We start from the raw sequence: 21114 nt of genomic DNA, 5'->3' as shown, positions 1-21114 counted from the left end.
ATAAAAGCCTGCAAACTTACTTTTTGTGTTTTGAGGAACTTCATGAAAGCTTTTAATAAATCTAAACTTCTTATCCAAAGCTGAATGACCATTTCCAGCATTTTAACAAAATAAATGTGCTTTTATAATACCGCATTTAATACATATTGTGTATCCGATTATTGCGGGCACTTCATTTCTCTTTTGTGTTTGTTAATTTGTATTTGACAGTGAAAGAGAGAGAAAGACAGAAGCAGAGCACCTGCTGAAGCCATCTGCATTTCCTCCCAGCTCCCCAGTGATTTTGTGGAAAGTGTTGTTTTCACATAGTGTGTTTCAAGACCAACCCTTTTCAGCTATGTCGTTCTCTTCTTCACCTACACACTCCCAGACAAAGACCGACAGCTTGCATCTATCCTTGCTCCACTGCGCTGCACCATGGGCAGCTTCGTGGTGGGCATCTGGATGCAGGTCCTGGTTTACACGCTTCTGCTGCAGTTTCAGGCTGTAAAGGTGGAGGGATTTGATCCAGTTTCCCAGAAACTCCAACGACTTACTGAGCAGGTCAGTCTCTTATTAGCTATATTGCAAATAATATACAGTAGTAGTTGTTGCGGTATCATAAACTAACATTGTCACTTGCCTTTGCATGCATGCGGCTTATTTTAAATTACTTTTTATGTGCTAGTTATATCCTATGCTAACTCAAATCCATCCCTGTTCACTAGTCACAAAAACTGTGGTGCTACCATTTCAATATGGCCAAAAAATGTTCTTGTTTTCAAAGAATCAGGGCAGTTGCGAAGGTAAAGGAGCCGGGCCCATAGATGTAGATCTATACATAATCTGAAAATCATCATAATTTTCAGCTGATCCAAAAAGGTTTGGTTTGAAATGTTAGGACTGTAGCCATATGACCAAAAATACATAAAATGTGAAATGTTCTTCCATGTTAGTTTAGGCATTTCTTTCATTGCAGCATCAAAAAGCATCATCACAGAATTTGACATTTTTGTACAGGAATGACTCAGCATCTGTAAAAATGATCTCAAAACCTCACATGAGGTTTCTCCTCTACATTTATATTAATTGTTCAATTCATCACATAGCGCCAAATCACAGCAACAGTCACCTCAAGGTGCTTTACTGTATACTGCAAATGAAAAGACCCTAAAATAACACAGATGACCACTTATGTGCAAGAACTTGGCAACAGCGGGAAGGAAAAACTCGCCTTTAACAGAAAGAAACAGAACGAGTCTCAGGACCGAGCAGCAATCTGCTGCGAGTAGTTTGGGGTGAATGTTGTTGAATAAATGCACGAGAAGGTTAAAAAAGAAACAAACATTTGCTTTTTTATTAGTTTGTTTACTTTTTATGTGAAGCTACAAGATTAAAGTTGAATATCTGTTTCGCAATACTGTTTCTCTTCTGCTGTCATACATGTTATTAGTCATGCTGTAAAAACACTGAAATGATGGAAAATCTCTTGCAGCACCGATGATCAGTCATCAAGGTCATGGGACACATGTTTTTCAGTATTTACTGGAGATTTTCAGTATTTTCCTGACCTTGAAGTCAGTTAGCAAACATCTGCAGGAAGATTCATGAAAACGTTTTTTCCCTGATAGTTCCAACAGTTCCAGACTTTAACTCGAGCCCGTTTGAACATGCTGGCCCTGAACCAGAACAGGAGTTCCTCGCAGGCACTACAGCGGCGTGTTCAAGCCCTGAACGACCATTACCACCATGTATCACATGACCTGGAACACCTAAAGCACAGCACGACACAGGAGATAGAGGATCTCAGGTCAGAGCACTCAGGGGTAAATGTTCTGTTCAGGAAGATTTGAAGGGCTGCACTGAGGCCCTCTATAAGAAAAGTAAGATTAGTTTTAAACTGTAATTTTTCAGGTTGTTCAGCTATTTACATGCCATACATGATAAAATGTAGCAGTTCGGCCTTAGTCTGATACTAAAAGCTGGATTTGAGAAGCAAGAACACATTACTTAATCACATATTTGCTCACACTGTCACCACAGAGAGACGAACAGGAAGCTTGAGAAGAAGAATAAGCGGCTGATGGGTCGCCTGACTTCAGTGGAAAGAAAGTTAAGGGAGAACTGCTACCAGACTGAAAAAATAACAGCCGATCCTGATCAGGACTTCTTCAACCTCACTCTAGAGCTCAGAAGTCAAGAGGAGAGACTGGCTGCTCTTCAAATCCAGCGTGATGAGTTGCTGATTGGACTAAAAGGGTTGCTGGAATCCCTGAAAAACCAGGCAACACGCTTGGCCCAACTCGAGGGCCGGCTCAGTGAAGTCCTAGAAAGGAATGGAAGGCAGAAGATGACAGGGTCAGGGAAGGTTGAAGAGCCTGTTAGCTCCAACATCACACCTCGGGAATACAATGAAGCATGCAGAAGAGGTCAGACAAATAGAGGAGGAAAGAAGCGTGGAAAGATTCTGGAAGGACATATCCAACCCAGAGCGGAAGGAAGCAGCCAAATCCAGACGGACACTGATCATGAAACTAAGCCAGACCAACTCCATGCAGCAAAGCAGTCTAAACATTTAAAAGCTCAGATGCCAGAATCTCATCTACAGATACAAGTCCAAAAGGAAAATCCTAAAATACATCCAGACCCTTTCCAGCCCCAGGCCCAGATCCAAACTTGGGCACAGACACAGCCCTATCCTTCCCAGCATCAGCATCAACTAACTCTCCCCAGCATCAACACCACCCACCAGGCTCTGTCTCATCATCAGGGCCAGACTGATCCCCAGGTACAGCGACCATCCCGTTCCCATTCACATCCTCAGGAAACGCCACATTTACAAGACCCAAAACAGCCTTCTAGGATGCTGCCCCATGTTCCAACCCATTATACACCAGAAGACATACAGAACAGGACTAGTCCGGGGGCTCTACGGCCCTATAAGTCAAGAGTTAGTGGATGGGATGAAGGAGAGGAGGACAAAAGGCACACGGTGATCCACAAATTTCTGCAAATTCCTGTCAGGCACAAGATCCCAACACAGCCAATTCCTAAGAGGGATGCAACCAGTAAGTAAAGTATCTACTCAGATACCCCTGACTAAAACAGTCAAAGAAAGAAACATTTCAAAATTGTATCATGTTATCATCGAGTGAAAAGCATCACATTTACTGTTTATAGATTCGCGTAAGCCCTCTTTTATCTTCCATATGCTGCCTCTCATGCAACTGTTTTAGCTGTTTGATGTTGCATTCATAAGACATTTTAGCTTTTCCATGCACTGTTCAGTTTGTTCATGTGAACATGTTGGCACCATGTTTAGATGAATTTGAATGCATGTTCCTTCTCTGTCTGCAGTTTGTAATGTGGACTCCATGGTGTTGTTCCCCTCGGCCTCAGCAGAAAACTACGTCACCTTCTCCCTGAGTCTACCAGCTCTTCTTGAACTCTCTCTGTGCCTGTGGCTTCGTGTGGAGACCCCACATATTGGCACACTGCTCTCCTATGCCACAGATGACAGTGACAATCAGTTAGTTCTCTATGGACACAAGTCCTCGTCTTCGTCTATACCCTTCTCTGTCTCTTCCCCATCCTCACCTTCTTCCTCACCCTCTCTGGACTTTGTCATTAGAGACCCCGTGTATCGTCGTCTCCAGGTGTCGGCGCTTCTGGACGCTCACTGGCATCATGTCTGTGTCCTTTGGTCCTCTATCCACGGTCGATTCTGGCACTACAATGACCACCTCCTCGCCTCCTCAGGCTCTGACTTCAGGAAGGGTTGGGAGATTCCCGGAGGTGGATCTGTGGTGCTGGGACAGGAGCAGGACTCTGTTGGTGGAGGGTTTGATCCTGCAGAGGGTTTTGCTGGGCAAATGGCTGGGTTCAGGTTATGGAACCGGGTGCTTAGCCCATTAGAGGTAGAAGGAGTAGCGGCAGGAAGAGGCGTGCCCAGAGGAGTGGTGCTTGGCATGGAAGATATAAAGGAGGTGCATGGGGCGGTGCATCATGTGGCCTGTGATTGTTTAGAGTACTGTGGCTGATGATATAATCAAGGAAAAAAGCAGTGGTCATTTAAGCAATTCCTTTGGAGGTCCAGCTTTTGTTTTGTTTTTTTATTTGATTTTTCTTTTTTTTTGTGCAAAGTTTGGGTTTGTGAATGTAAACACTACCATGCTGTCAGTTTCTACTTTAACTACAGCGCTTATAGAAGTATTATTATTCATGGACACTGTAGCAAGGTCGAGCCTGAGACCATTACAGCTGGAGAATGCCACAATCCACTCTATGTGATAATAATCATAACTAGACAAATATAAAGGATGCTTTGATAAAGATTTCAAAGTACTCTTACTGAAACAAAATATAACATAATTATAATGCTAAAACTACTTTCAAAACTAGCGTTGTAATAGCGAGTGTCGCAAACTAACTAAGAGACTGTAACTAAGAAATTAGCTCAATTTATATGCCTACTCACGCCTCCTGCCTTTACTGCGTGACTCTAAAATTAAAATCTGTACACAGTATGATACATGCTACACATATAATTATTACTTATTACTATTTCCTGTGTTTGTTGCCTATTTTTCTAATAGCCAATGTATAAACCAAACTGAACTGTAGCAGCTTATGTGAATGTCAATAATGTTGCGTTCTTATGAATAAAACCTCTCCACTCTCCATGAATCCAGTGCTTTCCCTCTCCAAGTGCAAGTCACATTTTTATAGCTAAATCAAATCAAACAATGAAGTATATGGTATTTCACAAACTGATACCCGTTTCATTAGCAATTCTTTTATGCCCCCTATTCCTTATTAATTTCTTTTTAGCTCTATGTATTTTTAAAATCTTCTTATTTTTTTCCTTTTTTTTCCATGTGGAAAAAATTTGAGCGACACAGTTTTTCAGGTTCGTCAAAACTATTTACATTCCATGTAAGTTTGAAATAATGGTAGTGCAGAAAACATTGATAAAAAGGAACTGATATGCTTGGAGGTATGCAGGATTTAAAAATTTCGAACTGGTTCTTGATTCAGAACAATTTTTACATCTTACTCCTCTACCACTGCACAGGTGTAAATAACAGGCATAACCTCTACATTCTTTGTAGACTTGTTAACTAAGAGGTATTATTATTATTATATATATTTAAAATAAAGGGAACAAACTGTGGAGCTGCAACAAGTTAAACGCACTCCCATTTCCTCTGAAATGGTAAAGTCTGGCTGCATTAGAGTTCAGATGAAAATAATACAGTTTACTTGCATATACAGTCTTTAGTCACCTAATTATTGTTTATAATATAATATAATATAATATAATATAATATAATATAATATAATATAATATAATATAATATTTTGCGATAACTTGCTGGAGTCTGAAATACTGAAAAACTTCAAATCCCAGCAGCCAACGCGGCCCAGAATTATTTTTGACCCTGCACGCGAACCTTACAAAGCGTCACGAGTTGCAAGAATGATCATGGGGAGTTGAGAGAGAATAACAGTTGTTAGCCAACGACGGCTGAAGTTAATGAAGCAAACTATTGACAGCTCGGCGAATTAGAGGGGAGCCACCATGGCTAACATCACCAAGAAAGTGTCGTGGTCCAGCCGGGGCGACGACTCCGGTTTGGCCGGGGAGGGGACACCGTTACTCAACGGCACCGAGATACCGAAACCCTCCAGACAGGTTAGCATAGTGGCTAATTTACCTGAACATCTGTTACCTCTGCTGCTTCCCAAAGAAGATGCTGTGTCATGTTTTATTAGCTATCCTAGGCTGACGTTGACTCTTGTTTTTAAATGCTGCATGGGCTAGGATTGCTTTTAATCATTTTAATGCACGGCCGCAGACACAGTTTTTAACTGAGGTGTTGTTGATGTCTGGTGACTGTTATTCATATAGCAGCAGGTTTAAAAGCAACATGACTTGACCCAGAGTGTATTTGAGGATAAAGTTAAATGAATTAAGGATGGAAGTGTGCAAGAATTCACGAAGATCGCGAGTACACATCAAAAACAAGAGAAAACTACCAAACATCCCGACTGTGTTATGGTTTACAATTCTGGATAATAAAGGCAACCACAAGTTTTGTTTGTGACTGGGTTTAGAGGGCGAAAGTAATAGAATTAGGCCTATTCAAATTAAGTACATGATGCTCATAATTTGTTTCAGTCCTCCTGGAAAATAATCAGATTATAGCTAGTCATTCGCTGTTACTTCCATTATTTCCTAACCTGTTTGGCGCTGGAAAACATCCTGATGGCGATGGGCACAAATTGGATTACCTGGGCTACAGGTACAGACTGTAATTGTGACTGCTTTGGGAAGTGTGGTTATCCCAGCACGATCCAGTTACAAGACCTGCAGACGTCTGCCTGTCAGAGTAATATTGAAATATTCTGGAAAATCCAACTTCCTTTTTCACTGTTACCGTTTCTGCCTGTGTGGCATTAACCAACATGAAAGTGGAGTCTCACGTTAATGCAATTCCAAATATGCGCATCCAAAAAGGATGTCTTCTCATTTGCATCAGAAAATGTACAGCTGTGGAAAAGAACATGCTTTTTGTGTGCATTTTCTGTTGTAGATTTTTTTTTCTTTTTGTTTGTTTTGAAGTCAAACATTTCTTTAATAAAGGGAGCAATGTAGAGCTGCTTACTCTTAAAAATCTTACCAACATGTATAACCCTTCATATGAGTCCAACATCAAAAGATGTCCAAAAATAGACTTTAGACTCCAAGTAGAGGGGAGAAGACTCTTGTGTTAGTTTCTTAAACGGATACCAGCAGTTAACAATGTAACATATTACCCTGAAAAGTGCTACACATGGCCATATTCATATATTTATGTTGCTGTCTGTGATGTCTTTAGCTGTCCGGATCAGGCAGTGTATTTCGGATAGGCAGATTCAGCACGGTGGATTTGGAAGATGATATAACATCAGAAGAGGTAAAGTTTGAGCTCCCAACATCTCTGCTTTCTTTTTGTCTTTTTCTCTTCTGTTTCCCTTTATTAGCAGTTCTTGTTTTAGCCTCTTACACCACGATAATCTCTCCCAGCATTCCCCAGCAAATCACTGCAGTTGTGACTAATGCGATTCAGCCATATGCTCATATTTGTTTACTGTGCCAATGCCTTGACTGAGATAAAGTTGAAGGTTGAGACTGAGCTGCTTCCCTCTGAATGATTTGGGAAAACTGACGCAGGAACTAGTCGCTCTCCAGACAGAATAGTCCAGTGATGCTTGACTCACTAGGGGCACGTGATTGGAAACTGTTTGATGGTTTCCACTGTGAGGCACTGCAAATGGCAAATTGATCAAGTCCATGCATTTGAATATATGGTTATTACATTCATTCATTTTATTTGACTAATTCTTTCCAGGCTTAGGATACTTTAACCAGGACAAGAAATCCTCATACATACACTCTGACACACAGGACCACATACTGATACTTGAGGCTCCGTTAGCACGACAGGATGTCCCATCTGTTCTGCTTCTTCACACAAACCATCTGATTCAGTTATGTTTTCATTGGCTTACTGGCTGGAATGTGATTGCATGCTTTTGATTTGTTTGAGTATGATAAATAAAATTTTATTTCCAGCTTGTTTGTGGCTCTGTGAAAGTAAGTCTTTACTTAGTTGCATGCTGCAGAGATGGATGGCAAGCTAAAGCGTAATTTATGGTGCTGCAAACGTGTCCGTCTGCCTACCTGTTTATATTTGGACAGGGAGAGGGGTTTTCACCCATCGCAGATGTGCTCTTGTGCAGCCTCACAAGATCCTGTCGTGTCGCTGCAGGAAGCGGATGATGTATGCGTCTGCTGAGTTTGATTAGCTAACAAGTGGGCTGGAATAGGGAAGGGAGTGACAGTGGAGGTCACTGTGTAAGGGACAACTACAAAGCCCAATAAAATCTGTGTAGGTTCTCAGTCATCCAGGCTACGGTAATCTAAGGAGCTTGGAAACAAAAGCGACTAGACTTTTAAGTAATGATGGAGACTCCCTGCTATCATGTGATCAATAGAAATGTCTTCGAGAAACTTAAAGAGGTCCAGAGCCTACAGAACCTACATAAGTGGCCTCCAGCATTGCTGGCATTGATGCTTGTGCTAGTGCACAATATGTGTTAATTACCTTGTGGTCGTGTCCCAATTTAAAAATTTTTTTTATTGTGGTCATTTAAAAAAAATCAACAACATATTTGTCCCTTAAGTTTTAACATTTCTTTCATTTTCATTTCCATTCAAATAGTTTCAGCAATTCATCCTCCAGGAATTTACTGTCATCTGTGATTCGTGTATTGGTGCTAAGATTATGATTGATGCTACGATTATTATTATTGTAGCTGCATTTGTAGAGAAGCGCATGTGTGGTTATGGCGTAGGTTTCACTGTAGTGTTTCAGAGGGGTTTGTGGTTACAGCTATGATGTAGAGTTTCTGGAGAAACTGGCTGCGATTGAGTTGTTAAAGAGGATATCCAAAGACGTGTACAGCTATGTAATTAGCTTTTGATTGTCAAACCTGTCCCCCAATTTTCTTCTGAGTAAGAAAAATGCATCTGATGCTTGTGATTCATTTTCCACTCCCTGCTGCTGTATGTAAAATATTTTAATAGCAGCAAAATAGTTTCCAGCCACATAACTGAGGTCAGAGGTGATGTGTTAATGCTTTTTTTTCCTCGCCCCCTGCAGGACCCTATTAGGGGCCGACCTAAAGAGATCCCACACAACGAGAAGCTGCTGTCACTTAAATATGAGGTAAAACTGCTGTTAACCAATCAGAATCCGGTTTTTCCAGATAAGTCTTGAATACGTTGGATTACACTTGGTTACTTTGATGTTTTAAGCCTGTATGCACAAGAAGTGAGAATGTCCTTTTTTGCCATCTTACAGGGGTATCGCCAAGTTTTAGCAAATAAAGGAAGAAACTAAAAACTGAGCCAGCTATAAAAATGCAACTGTTTATACTGTTCTTAAGAAAAGTGGAACTGTCAGTACTTGAGGAGATATGCTTTGTATTGTCTTTGAAATTTTGTATGTCCATCTAAAAAATGCACACAGAAATTGGTCAGATTTTTGGATGTCAGTTTCTTTAAATAGATCATACAATTTGCCTCTGAACCTAGCAGGAAGAGCTTTTGTGTTGTCTTTTTTTTTTTTTTTTTTTACAGATGTATTTGATGAAATTAAATGTATTCATCTGTCTGTTTCATTGTAGAGTCTGGATTATGACAACATTGAAAATCAGCTCTTTCTTGAAGAGGAGAGAAGAATGAGTCACATGGTGAGTGGTGCAGGAATCTTTTGCAGAAATGGTAGTTCGCCTGGGCTCTGTATGAACTCCATTATTTTCTTTCTGTCTCGAGTCTTGTGTCTGGCTGCTTTATCCTGCATCACTCCTTATCTTCTCATCTTGTGTTTTTAGGGTTTCCGCTGTCTGGAGATCAGTCGTTGGGTAATCTGCGGTCTGATTGGCATTCTAACGGGTCTCATTGCCTGTTTTATAGACATTATGGTGGAGAAACTGGCTGGGTGCAAGTATCAAGTCATTAAAGAGAGTATCCTTTAGACTTGTACAGTTTTTTAGTCCTATTTTTTAGTACCACGTCAATATGCAAGCCTTAAGGAACTTTAATTTTTCTCCAAATCACTCAAGTGATTTCAGGAAAAAAAAGACACTTCCTTGACTCTGAGCCTTCACAGACATTGAAAAGTTTACAGAGGTGGGTGGGCTGTCTATTTCTCTCATCCTCTGGGCCGTTCTCAACTGTGCCTTCGTCCTGGTGGGGGGCATCATGGTTGCGTATATTGAGGTAAGACAGAAAGCAAAAATGTTCTTGACCTTTTCTGATTAGCCTAAATTTTGAATTGGAACCACTTCTTCCCCATTTGTGTGGTTTAATAATAACATTCCTCAAGTGCAAGAATGGGTTTTGGGGAAGTGTGGCTCCCCCCCCCCCCCCCCCCCCCCCCTTTTTTCTTGCTCTGTCACATATATTCCTTAGCTACAAACAATTCAAATGGTTGTGGAAGTGAAGATTTTTGGTTAGTAATAGCATGTCTGAGTCCTTCTGTGAAATACTGGCAATTTAAACTAAATGTGTTTCTGTTTTTGTGACAGTGCGGTTTATTAGCATGTGATGAGGCACTGTGTACCACGAATCTTCACATGTATCTTTTCCTGTGCTTTCTCCTGTAGCCAATAGCAGCTGGAAGTGGTATTCCTCAGATAAAATGTTACCTAAATGGAGTCAAGATTCCCAGGGTAGTACGGCTCAAGGTACGGCCACGTAAAATAACAGTAGCTTAGAATAATGGATACACTAAATCCACGTTTACATCTTTATGTCCCGTTGTTCTTCGTAGACGCTGTTGGTGAAAGTGTTGGGCGTTATCTGTTCAGTAGCTGGTGGTCTTGCTGTTGGAAAGGTAAACGATATCAACTCTAAAATCCTTCATCTATTTGTAAACATAAACTCAAGCTGTGTTCTGAGCACATTTGAAACACATTTTTTTTAAAGCTGTCCTCTTGTTTGCCCACGATCCTCAGGAAGGTCCCATGATTCACTCTGGTGCTGTTGTAGCTGCGGGAGTCTCACAGGGCAGAAGCACCTCCTTAAAACGGGACTTCAAGGTAAGACTGTGTTGAGATCCCGAACACTAACATGCTTGTCGGTCACAGTATATTCAGTGTGTCACATCGATTGACATTGTGACAAACTCCATATATCCTAATATACTAAGTTTGTGTGTGTTTGACAATAGGAGTGGTTAATAATATAAAATATATGTGTGTTTGTGTAGATGTTTGAATACTTCCGGAGAGACACAGAAAAGAGGGACTTTGTTTCTGCTGGAGCTGCTGCTGGAGTTTCTGCTGCTTTTGGGGCACCAGTTGGTAAAAACACATAATCTGCTTTTGCTGTGTGTGAAGTTTAGCTGATTTAAGCTCTACAACAGTATGGTTATATATGCCCACACTAAAAGCAACCAAAAAATAATAATATGCATAACAAGATCTTTAGAAGTCTTAAATTTGATGCACTGGGATCTACAGAAACCCTCTGACATACTCTTATTAGTCTGTTGATAACTGCCTGCTGTGATTATAAAGCTGCTTTGTGCATGTTGAGGCTTTGTTTTTGCAGAACTGTTTCTCACAAGAAGTAAAACAAACCATGTCTCAGTCTGTAGACTGTTGCCATTATCATGTGAAGAGTGCTGTTTAGTTTATGTGAAACTTGGCTCATCAAACTGCAAGGAGGCAGTCATGTGATCACGCTTGCTAACTCTGGATTAGTTTAAGGGCATTATCACACCTGTAGTTTGTTTACTCTGGTCCGAATCAGCTGAGTAAAAATTTGTAGTTTAACCCTGTGGTTTGGTTTGTTTTCACACAGAAAAATCCAAGTGAACCTAAATGTGTCACTAGAAACCACATGAGAATGTTCAGTCTACTCATCTGCCAGATGTGTTTGTGGCAGGAGCAATAAAAATTAAATACAGGATGAAGGTGCTGTGTGAGAAAGCCAGTAATTTATGTTTATTTCACAGCTAACCGTTAACCCATACAGACGTTTGCACATCTATAGCACCTTTTTTTGTGTTGAGAATATAAACCACACGTGGACATTTTAAGCTCAAACTTTAACATACACCCGGTAGTTGGTTTGGATTAGGGTTGGATCATGTTCACACCATAAACAAACAGCACTGGAGTTTGTTTGGAACCATACTGACACTACCTCCTCCAAAGGCTCTGTGTGGTTGTTTTGGTCTGCACACAAGTGTGTTTTGTCACTTATCCAAATGACTTTTTCAGTCTAAAAAGGAAAAAAAAAAACATTGAATATATATAAAAAATTTAATGCTATTCTGGTAAATACTGCCTCGGCTGAGGTTTGCGCTCTCTGAGTGCTTCTTGTTTGTTTTTAAACTCTCTTTCTGTGGTCGACAGGCGGAGTTTTGTTCTCTCTAGAGGAGGGAGCTTCTTTCTGGAACCAGATGCTCACATGGAGAATAGTAAGTCATGAAAAAGCATTAACCACTATTAGTGAGCACAGTATGTTGAATCAACAGCATTTCATCCAGAAGCCTTATAAATTGAACTGAATATCTTTATTGTCATTGTCGCTTAAACAACAAAATTAAAAAGTTGTCTAAAAGATTGATTAAAACACAAGTGGATAAGTTTTAGTATTTCCTACATCTCGTAAATTTTTGCCCTCCTCCTCTGCAGTTCTTTGCCTCCATGATCTCCACCTTCACACTGAACTTCTTCCTCAGTATCTATCATGGCAAACCAGGAGACCTTTCCAATCCAGGTCTCATCAACTTTGGACGCTTTGAAAGTGATGTAAGAGACTTACATTAAACACAAACGGTGTGCTTTTCAAGGTTAATTCATTTTTGTGGTCCATGTAAGGCACTGACTTTTGTCTCTTTTCAGAGTGTGGCCTATTACTACTACGAGTTACCTTTGTTTATGGGTATGGGAGCTATAGGTAAAGTTTATTTGGTTTTTTTAAATTTCTACAAATATGCACAATTCTTCATCAGCTGCTCAGGAGTTGTTCACTGCATAATCAGGGACCCCAAAACACTGAATAGGAATAAGAATCATTGTCTAATTCTTTACCAGTTCCGCATCAACTCATCAGTCGCACTCATTTGCACCCAATCTTGCCAATCTCTTTGATCAATATTTTCTTTTCTTCTTTTCCTGAGAGTTGCATATTGCAAATCGATCATCAGTCCAGCACCCATTTTTCTCAGACTAATGACAGTACCTCTGTTATATTTAACTTGCGCTATCGCTCCTGTTTATTCATTTCATTAATTTGTTTCCGTTCCTGTCCTGTGCAGGTGGGTTGTTGGGAGCGCTCTTTAATTCAATCAACTACTGGCTGACTATCTTCAGGATCAGGTAAAGTTTAGATAGGACTCAAGCAAATACAAACCAAACTGTCATTAACTCAGAAAGGAAATATTTCAGCAAGGGTTTATGAATAATGAAGAGCATGTGTGTGCATTCTGCCAACAAAAACATCACATGGAGAGCATGAAAATGTTGGCTGACACAGACAGGGTGGGGTGTGAGATGAGAAGGTTTTCAAGAGACGACTTAAAATGGATTCTCGGAAGATCGTGATTGACATGTGTAAAAATAGCCTCAGTATAAGAACAGGTACGATCACAGGGAGGCTGACTAATGTGGGAGACGACTCGTACTAAGAAGTGTTTCTGGCTTCCTGTTCTGGAGCTGGCTGACATAAATGTACTCAGATCTTAATATAATACACACAATCTGGGTGTGTGTGTCTATTTATCTGTCTTCCAACTACTCCTACTTGATTAGTTGAGGAATTAAACTTGGCATACAGGCAGATCTTGGACACCTGAAAATCTATATCTATATCAGCTCTGATGTCATTGTGTTGCCCAGCAACCACCAAGCCACAGGCTAAAATGGCCTGTTTTTAGCATTGAGGCACCTGTAGCACCTTAGAAAAACATTTTGTCATTTTATTTTGATGACAAAAACATCTCATTTATATCCACAACAGTTAAACTGTACATCATACATTATCATCATATTGCTTCGGAACCACCTAGCAATGGGCTACGTGGATAAACAAATGCACCTGCTGAAATAAATAAATAATAAACAAAATTCTCAATGTGAATAAGTATTTAACTTTGCCAACAACACCATTGGGCCAAACAATATTGTAGCACTAGCACGTGCTTGTCATAATAGTAATATGTAAGCTGTATTAGTTTAATTGGTTCCAATGGCTATAAATTAGTCACTAATAGTTTGCTAGTGCTTATTCATTCTCAATCATAATCAAAACACTAAAAATAATCCAACTGTCATGACACCAGATTTTCAATAAATGAGTGTCAGTTTATTTACAATATTAATTGTCAGGAAATGGGAAACGGGTGGTGTGAGGATTTTATTTGATGTCTGCAATTTTTATACTCTTTCCACGGTGGAAAGTCTGTATGAAGAGAGAGAGCGAGAGAGGAGGCATGCCCGATTTGGTCATGTCAGTCACACGGCTCTGTCTGTAAGCACAGAAACCCGACCTACCTGCTGTTCCTTCTGTGTGCGAGAGTAACCAGTAAGAAGAGAGATGACTTGTTGTGAGGAGCTAAAACAGCTTAATAGCTTGTTTCACGCAGTGATTGCACTGAGGAGCTGCACAGGCCCAGTATAAGATAAATGAGGGAAATTTTGATATGCAACTCTTTTAATCATCCAAATAAGCCTAATGGATCCTTTTAAAAAAAACAAACAAAAAAGAAAGACTTAATTGAAGCAGTCTGAAAACAAAACAAAGTTTATCTTTAATATTTCCTTAAAGATAAACTTGAAAATAAAATATTTGCCTGGCTGGACGGTCTTGTTTCTAAAAATAACTCCTGTGGTCTGAGTCACAATGATTTAGTCTAAGGAAGTCTGTATTTCTGTCACATTTCTGAGCAGTAATTACACTTGACATTTCCAGTCACATGGCCTGAAGAGACACAAAGTCAAAGAAGCTTTGTTTCCCTCTCACCTGTTTTTATTGCAATATTAAGAGCTGCTTTTTTCTTTTGGGAAAGTCTAGACTGAGAGATCAGCAATGTGTCAGCATTTTAGCACAGAGCAGAAGATTAGGGCGTGGCGTTGCACATGAAAATGTCTAAATTTAATGTGTCTGTGTGTGTTAGGTATGTGCATCGACCATGTTTGCAAGTGATGGAGGCCTTGTTGGTGGCTGCTGTGACCGCAACAGTGTCATTCACCATGATTTATTTTTCCAACGACTGTCAGCCTCTGGGGCCCGAGCACAATGAGGAGTACCCACTGCAGGTACACCCACATTTGTTTCCACTTGACTGAAAACACTCTCGCTGCTTTTTTTTTTTTTAAATTTAGCTTTATTATGCATCATCATCTAAGCATGGGTCACAGTGTTACAGCATAGCCGGGCAGGATTACAGCTTTAAGATGGACGGGGAGATGGTGAAATGTGTGACAAAGCAAATTCAGACCAGCACGTGCAGATTTGTAGAGGAGCCTTCTCATAATGATCCTTGGCACTTCCTACTTTTTAACCTCACAGTAAAGTTTCATTTCAATAAAGTTTACCAGCATGGCGTAAGAACGGTACTTTAAAGGGATCTAAGGGGATGCAGGATGTTTCTCTCACAGAGTGCAAGAATTTATGTATTACCATGAAAATTGGTTGAGACATTCAGATGTCTCTTTTATATTCAATCATTCCCATGTTTTCTGCTAATTAGAAAACAGAATGTCCGAGAACAGTTTTGGATCAGTGCACTACTCTAAGACTAGCTGTAGATTATAATCTCAGATGATGGAAGCAATGCTAGATTTAAATGTTATACGTTATTATAATAGTTTATGCTTTAATAGATTTTTTTTAACTTCTGATTGTGTAGCAAAATTGTGACATCATGTTTGTATTTAGGCACTGTGGACAACATTCCTAATAAAATCAGATGTAATAAGCAGTTTTTCGTTTATCTGTTTCTGTCTAAAGCCCTGCATTCACTGCACTCTGAGTATTTTGTGCCACGCATCATTTTTCTGTCTCTGTTTAGTTGTTTTGTGCAGATGGGGAGTATAATTCCATGGCTACAGCATTTTTTAACACTCCTGAGAGAAGCGTTCGTAGTCTTTTCCACAATCAGCCAGGTAAAATGGTGCACTATTGTAGTGACTTTGATTGAACCATTACAATCTCACTAATTACTTTCTTTGTTTGTGTTTTAAAGGAAGTTACAACCCTCTGACGCTGGGTTTGTTTACTCTGACCTATTTCTTCCTGGCGTGTTGGACCTACGGCCTGGCAGTGTCTGCTGGTGTCTTCATCCCGTCTCTTCTAATAGGAGCAGCTTGGGGGAGGCTGTGTGGGATACTGCTTGCCTCTTTCACTCCCACTAGCCCGGTTGGTGCTCCTCACAGTGACATTTTTTTAGTTCCCGTTTTGAAAACTAGCTACATTTAATGGAACTGACCCAGCAAGTTAACATGACCAGTATCATTGACAGTATTAGCAAAGCAGTGGAAGAAAATAGTCTGTATTTTTTTAAAAAGAGAACTTTTAGCCACTTCACAAACCTTACTTCTAAACTTGCTAGCATTATTGTGTTATTAAACATATAGGATAGGGAAATAGGTGTTATCTGAAACATGTGAAATGCATATTTTTATTAATTAATTTGCCTAGATTACTGTTATAATAAGCTTATATGCCAGATAACATGTGTTAAAGACTTTGCTGCATGTGTTTTCATAGATTTGGGCTGATCCTGGTAAATATGCTTTGATTGGAGCTGCAGCGCAGTTAGGTGAGTAACTGTCACTTACAAAAAAATTGCAATTTTATGTATAGTGTTGTAAATATTTCAACTTTTACTACAATATGCTGCATACTTTCTCCTATCTGCAGGTGGCATTGTGAGAATGACTCTCAGTTTGACTGTCATCATGGTGGAGGCAACAGGAAATGTCACGTACGGCCTTCCCATCATGCTCGTTCTCATGACTGCCAAAATAGTGGGAGACTACTTTCAGGAGGTGAGTGAAGACACAGACACAACAACCTACTCCTGACTTCACACTGCCGAAGTTAGTCCAGTGTAGGGTGATCAGATCCCAGCATAATAAATGCTACTGCATTTTATCTGAATGAAAGTGCTTAGTAAATGCATTTGGCGTAAATTTCCATTTAATTTAATACATCAGTCTTTTGTAAACCTCTATATTTTTCTTTTCTGTTGAGAGGAGATAAAAAAATAAAGTTTATTTTGTTTGTCTGACAGCAGACACTTTGTCCTAACCTGCTGGAATAATTGGAGATTTATCTGAATGTCACGACCACGCCTCAGACACTTACCTTCTGGTTCCATACCTATACATTGGCTTCCTGCACTGTAGGCTTTTTGTTCTCATTTTCGTGCCCAACCCTCCCCCCTCTTTTCTCAGTTCTCACACTACTCATTTGTACGCGGGGGTTTGGCTGGCATCGAAGTCCTCACTGAGGCCTTCCACAAAACCTCAGTCTCAGGCTTAGAGAGTCCATCCACTGTAATCTTTCAAGAAATCTTGCTGATCAAATTGAGGATGTTGTCGTTGCTGGTGAAATTGCACTTGGATCTACTGTGTACAGTTTATGATAGGAAAGTAAGGCACAGACAGCATCTCTAACCACTCTTACTTTCCTGCTTTAGGGTTTATACGACATTCACATCAAGCTGCAGAGTGTTCCCTTCCTGCACTGGGAGGCTCCCGCCACCTCCCACTGGCTGACTGCCAGGTAGGATGAACTTGTGTTTGTTTTTCTCACTGTTTCTTTTATTTTCTAATCAGTATTTGTACTCTTGTTGTTTACCTTCTTATGACCATTGTCCTCCTCGCTGCCACCTCCAACTGCACACCATTCACAATCCAGAGAGGTGATGAGTTCTCCAGTCACCTGCTTCAACCGGATAGAGAAGGTGGGAACAATCGTGGACGTCCTTAGCAACACATCAACAAATCACAACGGCTTCCCTGTTGTCGTGCAGGTTTTGGATAGTGATGAGGTAACTGTTTGAATGGGTTTTTTTCTGTTGAAAGCTTGTGTTTGAGGTGTTAAAGGGTTGCTTGCTGCTAAGTAGTTTGTTTTTGTTTGTTTTGTTTCCTAACAAAAGTCATGTTAAGGTGTTTGTAGCAAAATCTGTGGAAAGCGTTGTTTTTGTGTCAATTTTTAGCACCACTTTAGCAAAGAAATTTTTAGTACATAAGATACTTGACGAGTAGATTGGAGTTGAAGCACCAGAAAAATGTGAGACATGTTGCACCTTCCTCTTCACTCAGCCAGCAAAACTCTGCGGTCTCATCCTGCGCTCTCAGCTGATTGTTCTTCTCAAGCACAAGGTAACAGCTGATCTGAGATCTGATTGAGAGCCTGTAGAACCCGATTGCAGTTAAGCCGGTTTGCACCGTCTTCTCTCCTGCCAGGTGTTTGTGGAGTTGGCCCGGTCCCGGCTGTCTCAGAGGAAGCTCCAGCTGAAAGACTTCAGGGACGCCTACCCCCGCTTTCCCCCAATTCAAAGCATCCACGTCTCCCAGGATGAGAGAGAATGCATGATGGACCTCACTGAGTTTATGAATGCAACACCTTACACTGTACCACAGGTAACAGATGCAGTAACTGCAGTTGTGCAGTCACCACCAGATTTTGTTAGACTTGTAAGTTGAGACTGCAGCTGCAAAATGTTAAATTTGTTGGTTTATAGTTTTTCTTTTCATTCTTTCATTAAAATGCTTTTCAGGATTGTTTTTGATGTTTTGTTTGAATGAAGTCAAACTTTAACAAAGTGTTCTTTCTGCAGGATACATCACTCCCTCGCGTGTTTAAGCTGTTCAGAGCACTAGGACTGAGACACCTGGTGGTGGTAGATGATGAGAACAGGGTAAGACTGTGTGTTTATGTTTCTGTGTAAAGGAGTTTTGTTTGGTTGTATTTCCCCACATGCTTCACATTTATGTTGCTATGATTAGTTTTATTGTATTTTTTTCTTTGGTTTGTGACCTCCTGCAGGTGATTGGACTGGTGACAAGGAAGGACTTGGCCAGATATCATCTGGGCAAACATGGGCTGGAGGAGCTGCAGCTTGCCCAGACATAGTGTACCCACATACACACGCCCATAGACTGACCACATGTTGCCTCAGAAGCTGTTGACCATCAGTTTGGCAGCCCAGAAGGACGCCTTCAAGGGCTAAAGATCTGTCTCTCTCCTTTTTTTTTTTTTCTTTTTTTTTTGAATAATTCTAGAAAACATCCACTCCTCTGTTAATGCTGAATGACGGCATTTGCTTCTAAAGGATTCAGATGAATAGTTTTTCCAGGATAATTCCAGAAACTGTATTTTATTTAATTATTCACCAGATTTTTGCGCTGAGGCAACAAATGATGCTTGACTTTCTTGTCTTTGTTCTTATTTGTTTGGTTGTTTAGTTGTTTTTCCAAACACTTTTACAGAGTTTTACACACACACACACACACACACACACACACACACACACACACACACACACGTCTGTGGCCCCAAATAAAGTTGGACTGGATCAGTTAGAATGAAAGTCAAATTGCTTATATTCTAAACAAAGCTTTTTAATTTTTGTTAACATTTAAACCAGTGATGGATGAAGTGAATCACTCATCTCAGCAGCGTTGTGCTGGGAAACCTTGGATCCTGGGTTTTATGTAGAAGTAATCTTGACACGGACCACCTACCCAAACACTGTTGCAGACTGAGCACACCCCCTCATTGTAACAGACCCCGACTACATGGAAAAAATACTCATGAGCAGCATGATAAATAACCCGAGGTGTTGACCCAGCCTCCAAACTTCCAAGTTTTTAATCCAGTCAAGGATCCATGGAACGCATCGGATCACCCCTGAGGACCCATTCCCCAACCATCAGCTCCCAAAGGATCTTCCTAGTGCATTTCTACTGTTGTCAGTCCCATTCTGCCTCCCTACTTTCATAAACTGTTAAATGTTAGTTCCTTCATGAGGTGGTGTAGCTGGATGCTGTGGAAATGCAGGTGTACAGGGTGGTGACTTGCTTCAGATTGGGTTAGATGGGTGTTTTATATTCCTGCTGCTGAGCTACAGGATACTTTGAAGCGTTTTGCTTTGAAACTGATTTTGAGTTGTCGTGTTCAAGAGCTGGTTTAAAGCACAGTTACCGACCACTGAAGGTTTGCAATGATATCTGTGCTTGTGTAGTTTTGCACTGAAAGACTGCTGTTATTTATTGTACTACTTAGATTGTACTCAAAGGTACTTTTTCCACCTCTGAAGGTTTGCACTTTGACCTGCTACTGAAGACTTTGTTCCCATGAGTGTCCCTATTGGAGCTCTCTATGAATGTAAACAATAGTGTGCCACATATCTTCTTTGCTACCCTGACAACACAGTTTTCCTATTGATTGTAATTGTGTCTGTTTGTATTTCTAACATTTCAGTCAGCAGTGTTATCGATTTCTTTGGGCTCTTATTGTTTTTACCCTTCCAGATGTAAACATGAAAATGTTGTTCTATTTTATAACCACTGGATAAACCTTTTTGTGAATGAATAAAGTTTTAACTATTATCATACAACTCTTTCGTACATTTGAGAATGAGTCCAGACGCTTTTCTTTTCAAGCTCCTTAGACCAGTGGTTTTCAGCTACTGTCCCATGGTACACTGATGTGCCGTGGGAAATTACTTAACTTCAATTAACTGGTCCAAAAGATGCAATTTAATAATTAGTGCAAATAATCATTGTTGGGCATCTGTGCTTTCATTGCAGTGACTGGTAGTAATTACTATTCAACTGCTTGCACAAAGTACTTGTCCTTAGTTTAGTTCTGTATGATATAAGATGTCAGTCCCAGTCTAAGAGGATCGAATTTCTATCAATGTTTGTCACAGGATCCCAGACGCAGAACAGCAGCACATAAACCCTCTGTCCCAAAAATAGACATCAGGGAAGAGCTGGATCGTATTTGGGAAAGAATGAAGTAAGAAGGGGTTCCTCGCACTCTTGAAAATGTGTTCGTTAATATTTTGGATGAAACATCCAACCCTCCCGCTCCCTTTTTCCCACCTCCTCCTCCTCCTGCTTTCCTTGCTGGACCAACTGCCCCGCCTCACCCAGCAGCAGACAGAGTGGAGGATCTGTCAGCTACACCCTCCTGGGATCTGCTGCTCCTCTGAGCACCAACCTCCACATATGGTTACTCACATCATCACACTGCCATCTCACATGTGCGGTCAGCCAGGCACAGATAGCCAAGGACAGGTGAGAAACTCAGAGGTAGTGACAGGTGTCATTAGACTTGTAGTGATAAAGGTGCTTAAACCTGTTGGATGCTTCAGGCTAATGAAAGAAAACAGTTTTGTTTACATGTTTCTGTGCTGTTTATCATTATTAGTCTTTAAAATGCTGGACTAAGTGTCAGTATTATGGATTTTTGTCCTTCTCCCTCTCTCCACACAATCTACTGTATCAGTTGCCTGTAAACAACATCCCAGCAACAACAACAGCAACTGTTCT

General features: G+C 40.5%; 2 protein-coding genes across 4 annotated transcripts; both read left to right on the top strand.

Moving 5' to 3' along the window:
- Positions 1 to 212: 212 nt before the first annotated feature.
- On the top strand, positions 213 to 4655 carry ptx4 (pentraxin 4, long). 2 transcript variants are annotated; one of them, XM_005459425.4, is made up of 4 exons: positions 213 to 543; positions 1611 to 1789; positions 2023 to 3047; positions 3337 to 4655. In XM_005459425.4, exons 1-4 carry the CDS (start codon positions 418 to 420, stop codon positions 4017 to 4019), a joined length of 2013 nt encoding a protein of 670 aa, XP_005459482.1. In that variant the 5' UTR covers positions 213 to 417; the 3' UTR covers positions 4020 to 4655. The 2 variants fall into 2 exon arrangements, with proteins under 2 accessions (XP_005459482.1, XP_025762633.1); XM_025906848.1 differs by lacking the exon at positions 213 to 543 and having other exon boundaries at positions 1756 to 1805.
- A 754-nt stretch (positions 4656 to 5409) lies between these two features.
- clcn7 (chloride channel 7) lies at positions 5410 to 20169 on the top strand. Of its 2 annotated transcripts, XM_003454924.5 has the most exons (25): positions 5561 to 5674; positions 6861 to 6938; positions 8688 to 8753; positions 9214 to 9279; positions 9421 to 9553; positions 9699 to 9808; positions 10195 to 10275; positions 10362 to 10424; positions 10546 to 10629; positions 10800 to 10893; positions 11953 to 12017; positions 12235 to 12351; positions 12445 to 12499; positions 12861 to 12921; positions 14718 to 14859; positions 15615 to 15708; positions 15789 to 15961; positions 16313 to 16364; positions 16466 to 16593; positions 17247 to 17332; positions 17468 to 17600; positions 17875 to 17934; positions 18019 to 18195; positions 18393 to 18473; positions 18602 to 20169. In XM_003454924.5, the coding sequence occupies exons 1-25, from the start codon at positions 5561 to 5563 to the stop codon at positions 18686 to 18688; spliced, it is 2400 nt and encodes a 799-aa protein (XP_003454972.1). In that variant the 3' UTR covers positions 18689 to 20169. The 2 variants fall into 2 exon arrangements, with proteins under 2 accessions (XP_005459481.1, XP_003454972.1); XM_005459424.4 differs by lacking the exon at positions 6861 to 6938 and having other exon boundaries at positions 5410 to 5674; positions 18602 to 18688.
- The last annotated feature ends 945 nt before the right edge of the window (positions 20170 to 21114 follow it).

The sequence above is a fragment of the Oreochromis niloticus genome, linkage group LG4 (assembly GCF_001858045.2).
Source record: "Oreochromis niloticus isolate F11D_XX linkage group LG4, O_niloticus_UMD_NMBU, whole genome shotgun sequence".
Lineage (NCBI taxonomy): Eukaryota > Metazoa > Chordata > Actinopteri > Cichliformes > Cichlidae > Oreochromis > Oreochromis niloticus.
Note: the sequence above shows the minus strand (reverse complement) of the source record. Positions and strands in the feature narration are given on the sequence as shown.

What these genes read in the sequence shown, in the direction of transcription:
- ptx4 (XM_005459425.4), top strand. Translation starts at nt 418, where the DNA reads ATGGGCAGCTTCGTGGTGGGCATCTGGATGCAGGTCCTGGTTTACACG. An exon ending in TCCAACGACTTACTGAGCAG is followed by an intron (nt 544 to 1,610) that starts GTCAGTCTCTTA and finishes TTTCCCTGATAG; the next exon opens with TTCCAACAGTTCCAGACTTT. An exon ending in TCCTAAGAGGGATGCAACCA is followed by an intron (nt 3,048 to 3,336) that starts GTAAGTAAAGTA and finishes CTCTGTCTGCAG; the next exon opens with TTTGTAATGTGGACTCCATG.
- clcn7 (XM_003454924.5), top strand. Translation starts at nt 5,561, where the DNA reads ATGGCTAACATCACCAAGAAAGTGTCGTGGTCCAGCCGGGGCGACGAC. An exon ending in CTGACTATCTTCAGGATCAG is followed by an intron (nt 12,922 to 14,717) that starts GTAAAGTTTAGA and finishes TGTGTGTGTTAG; the next exon opens with GTATGTGCATCGACCATGTT. An exon ending in CACCTTACACTGTACCACAG is followed by an intron (nt 18,196 to 18,392) that starts GTAACAGATGCA and finishes TTCTTTCTGCAG; the next exon opens with GATACATCACTCCCTCGCGT.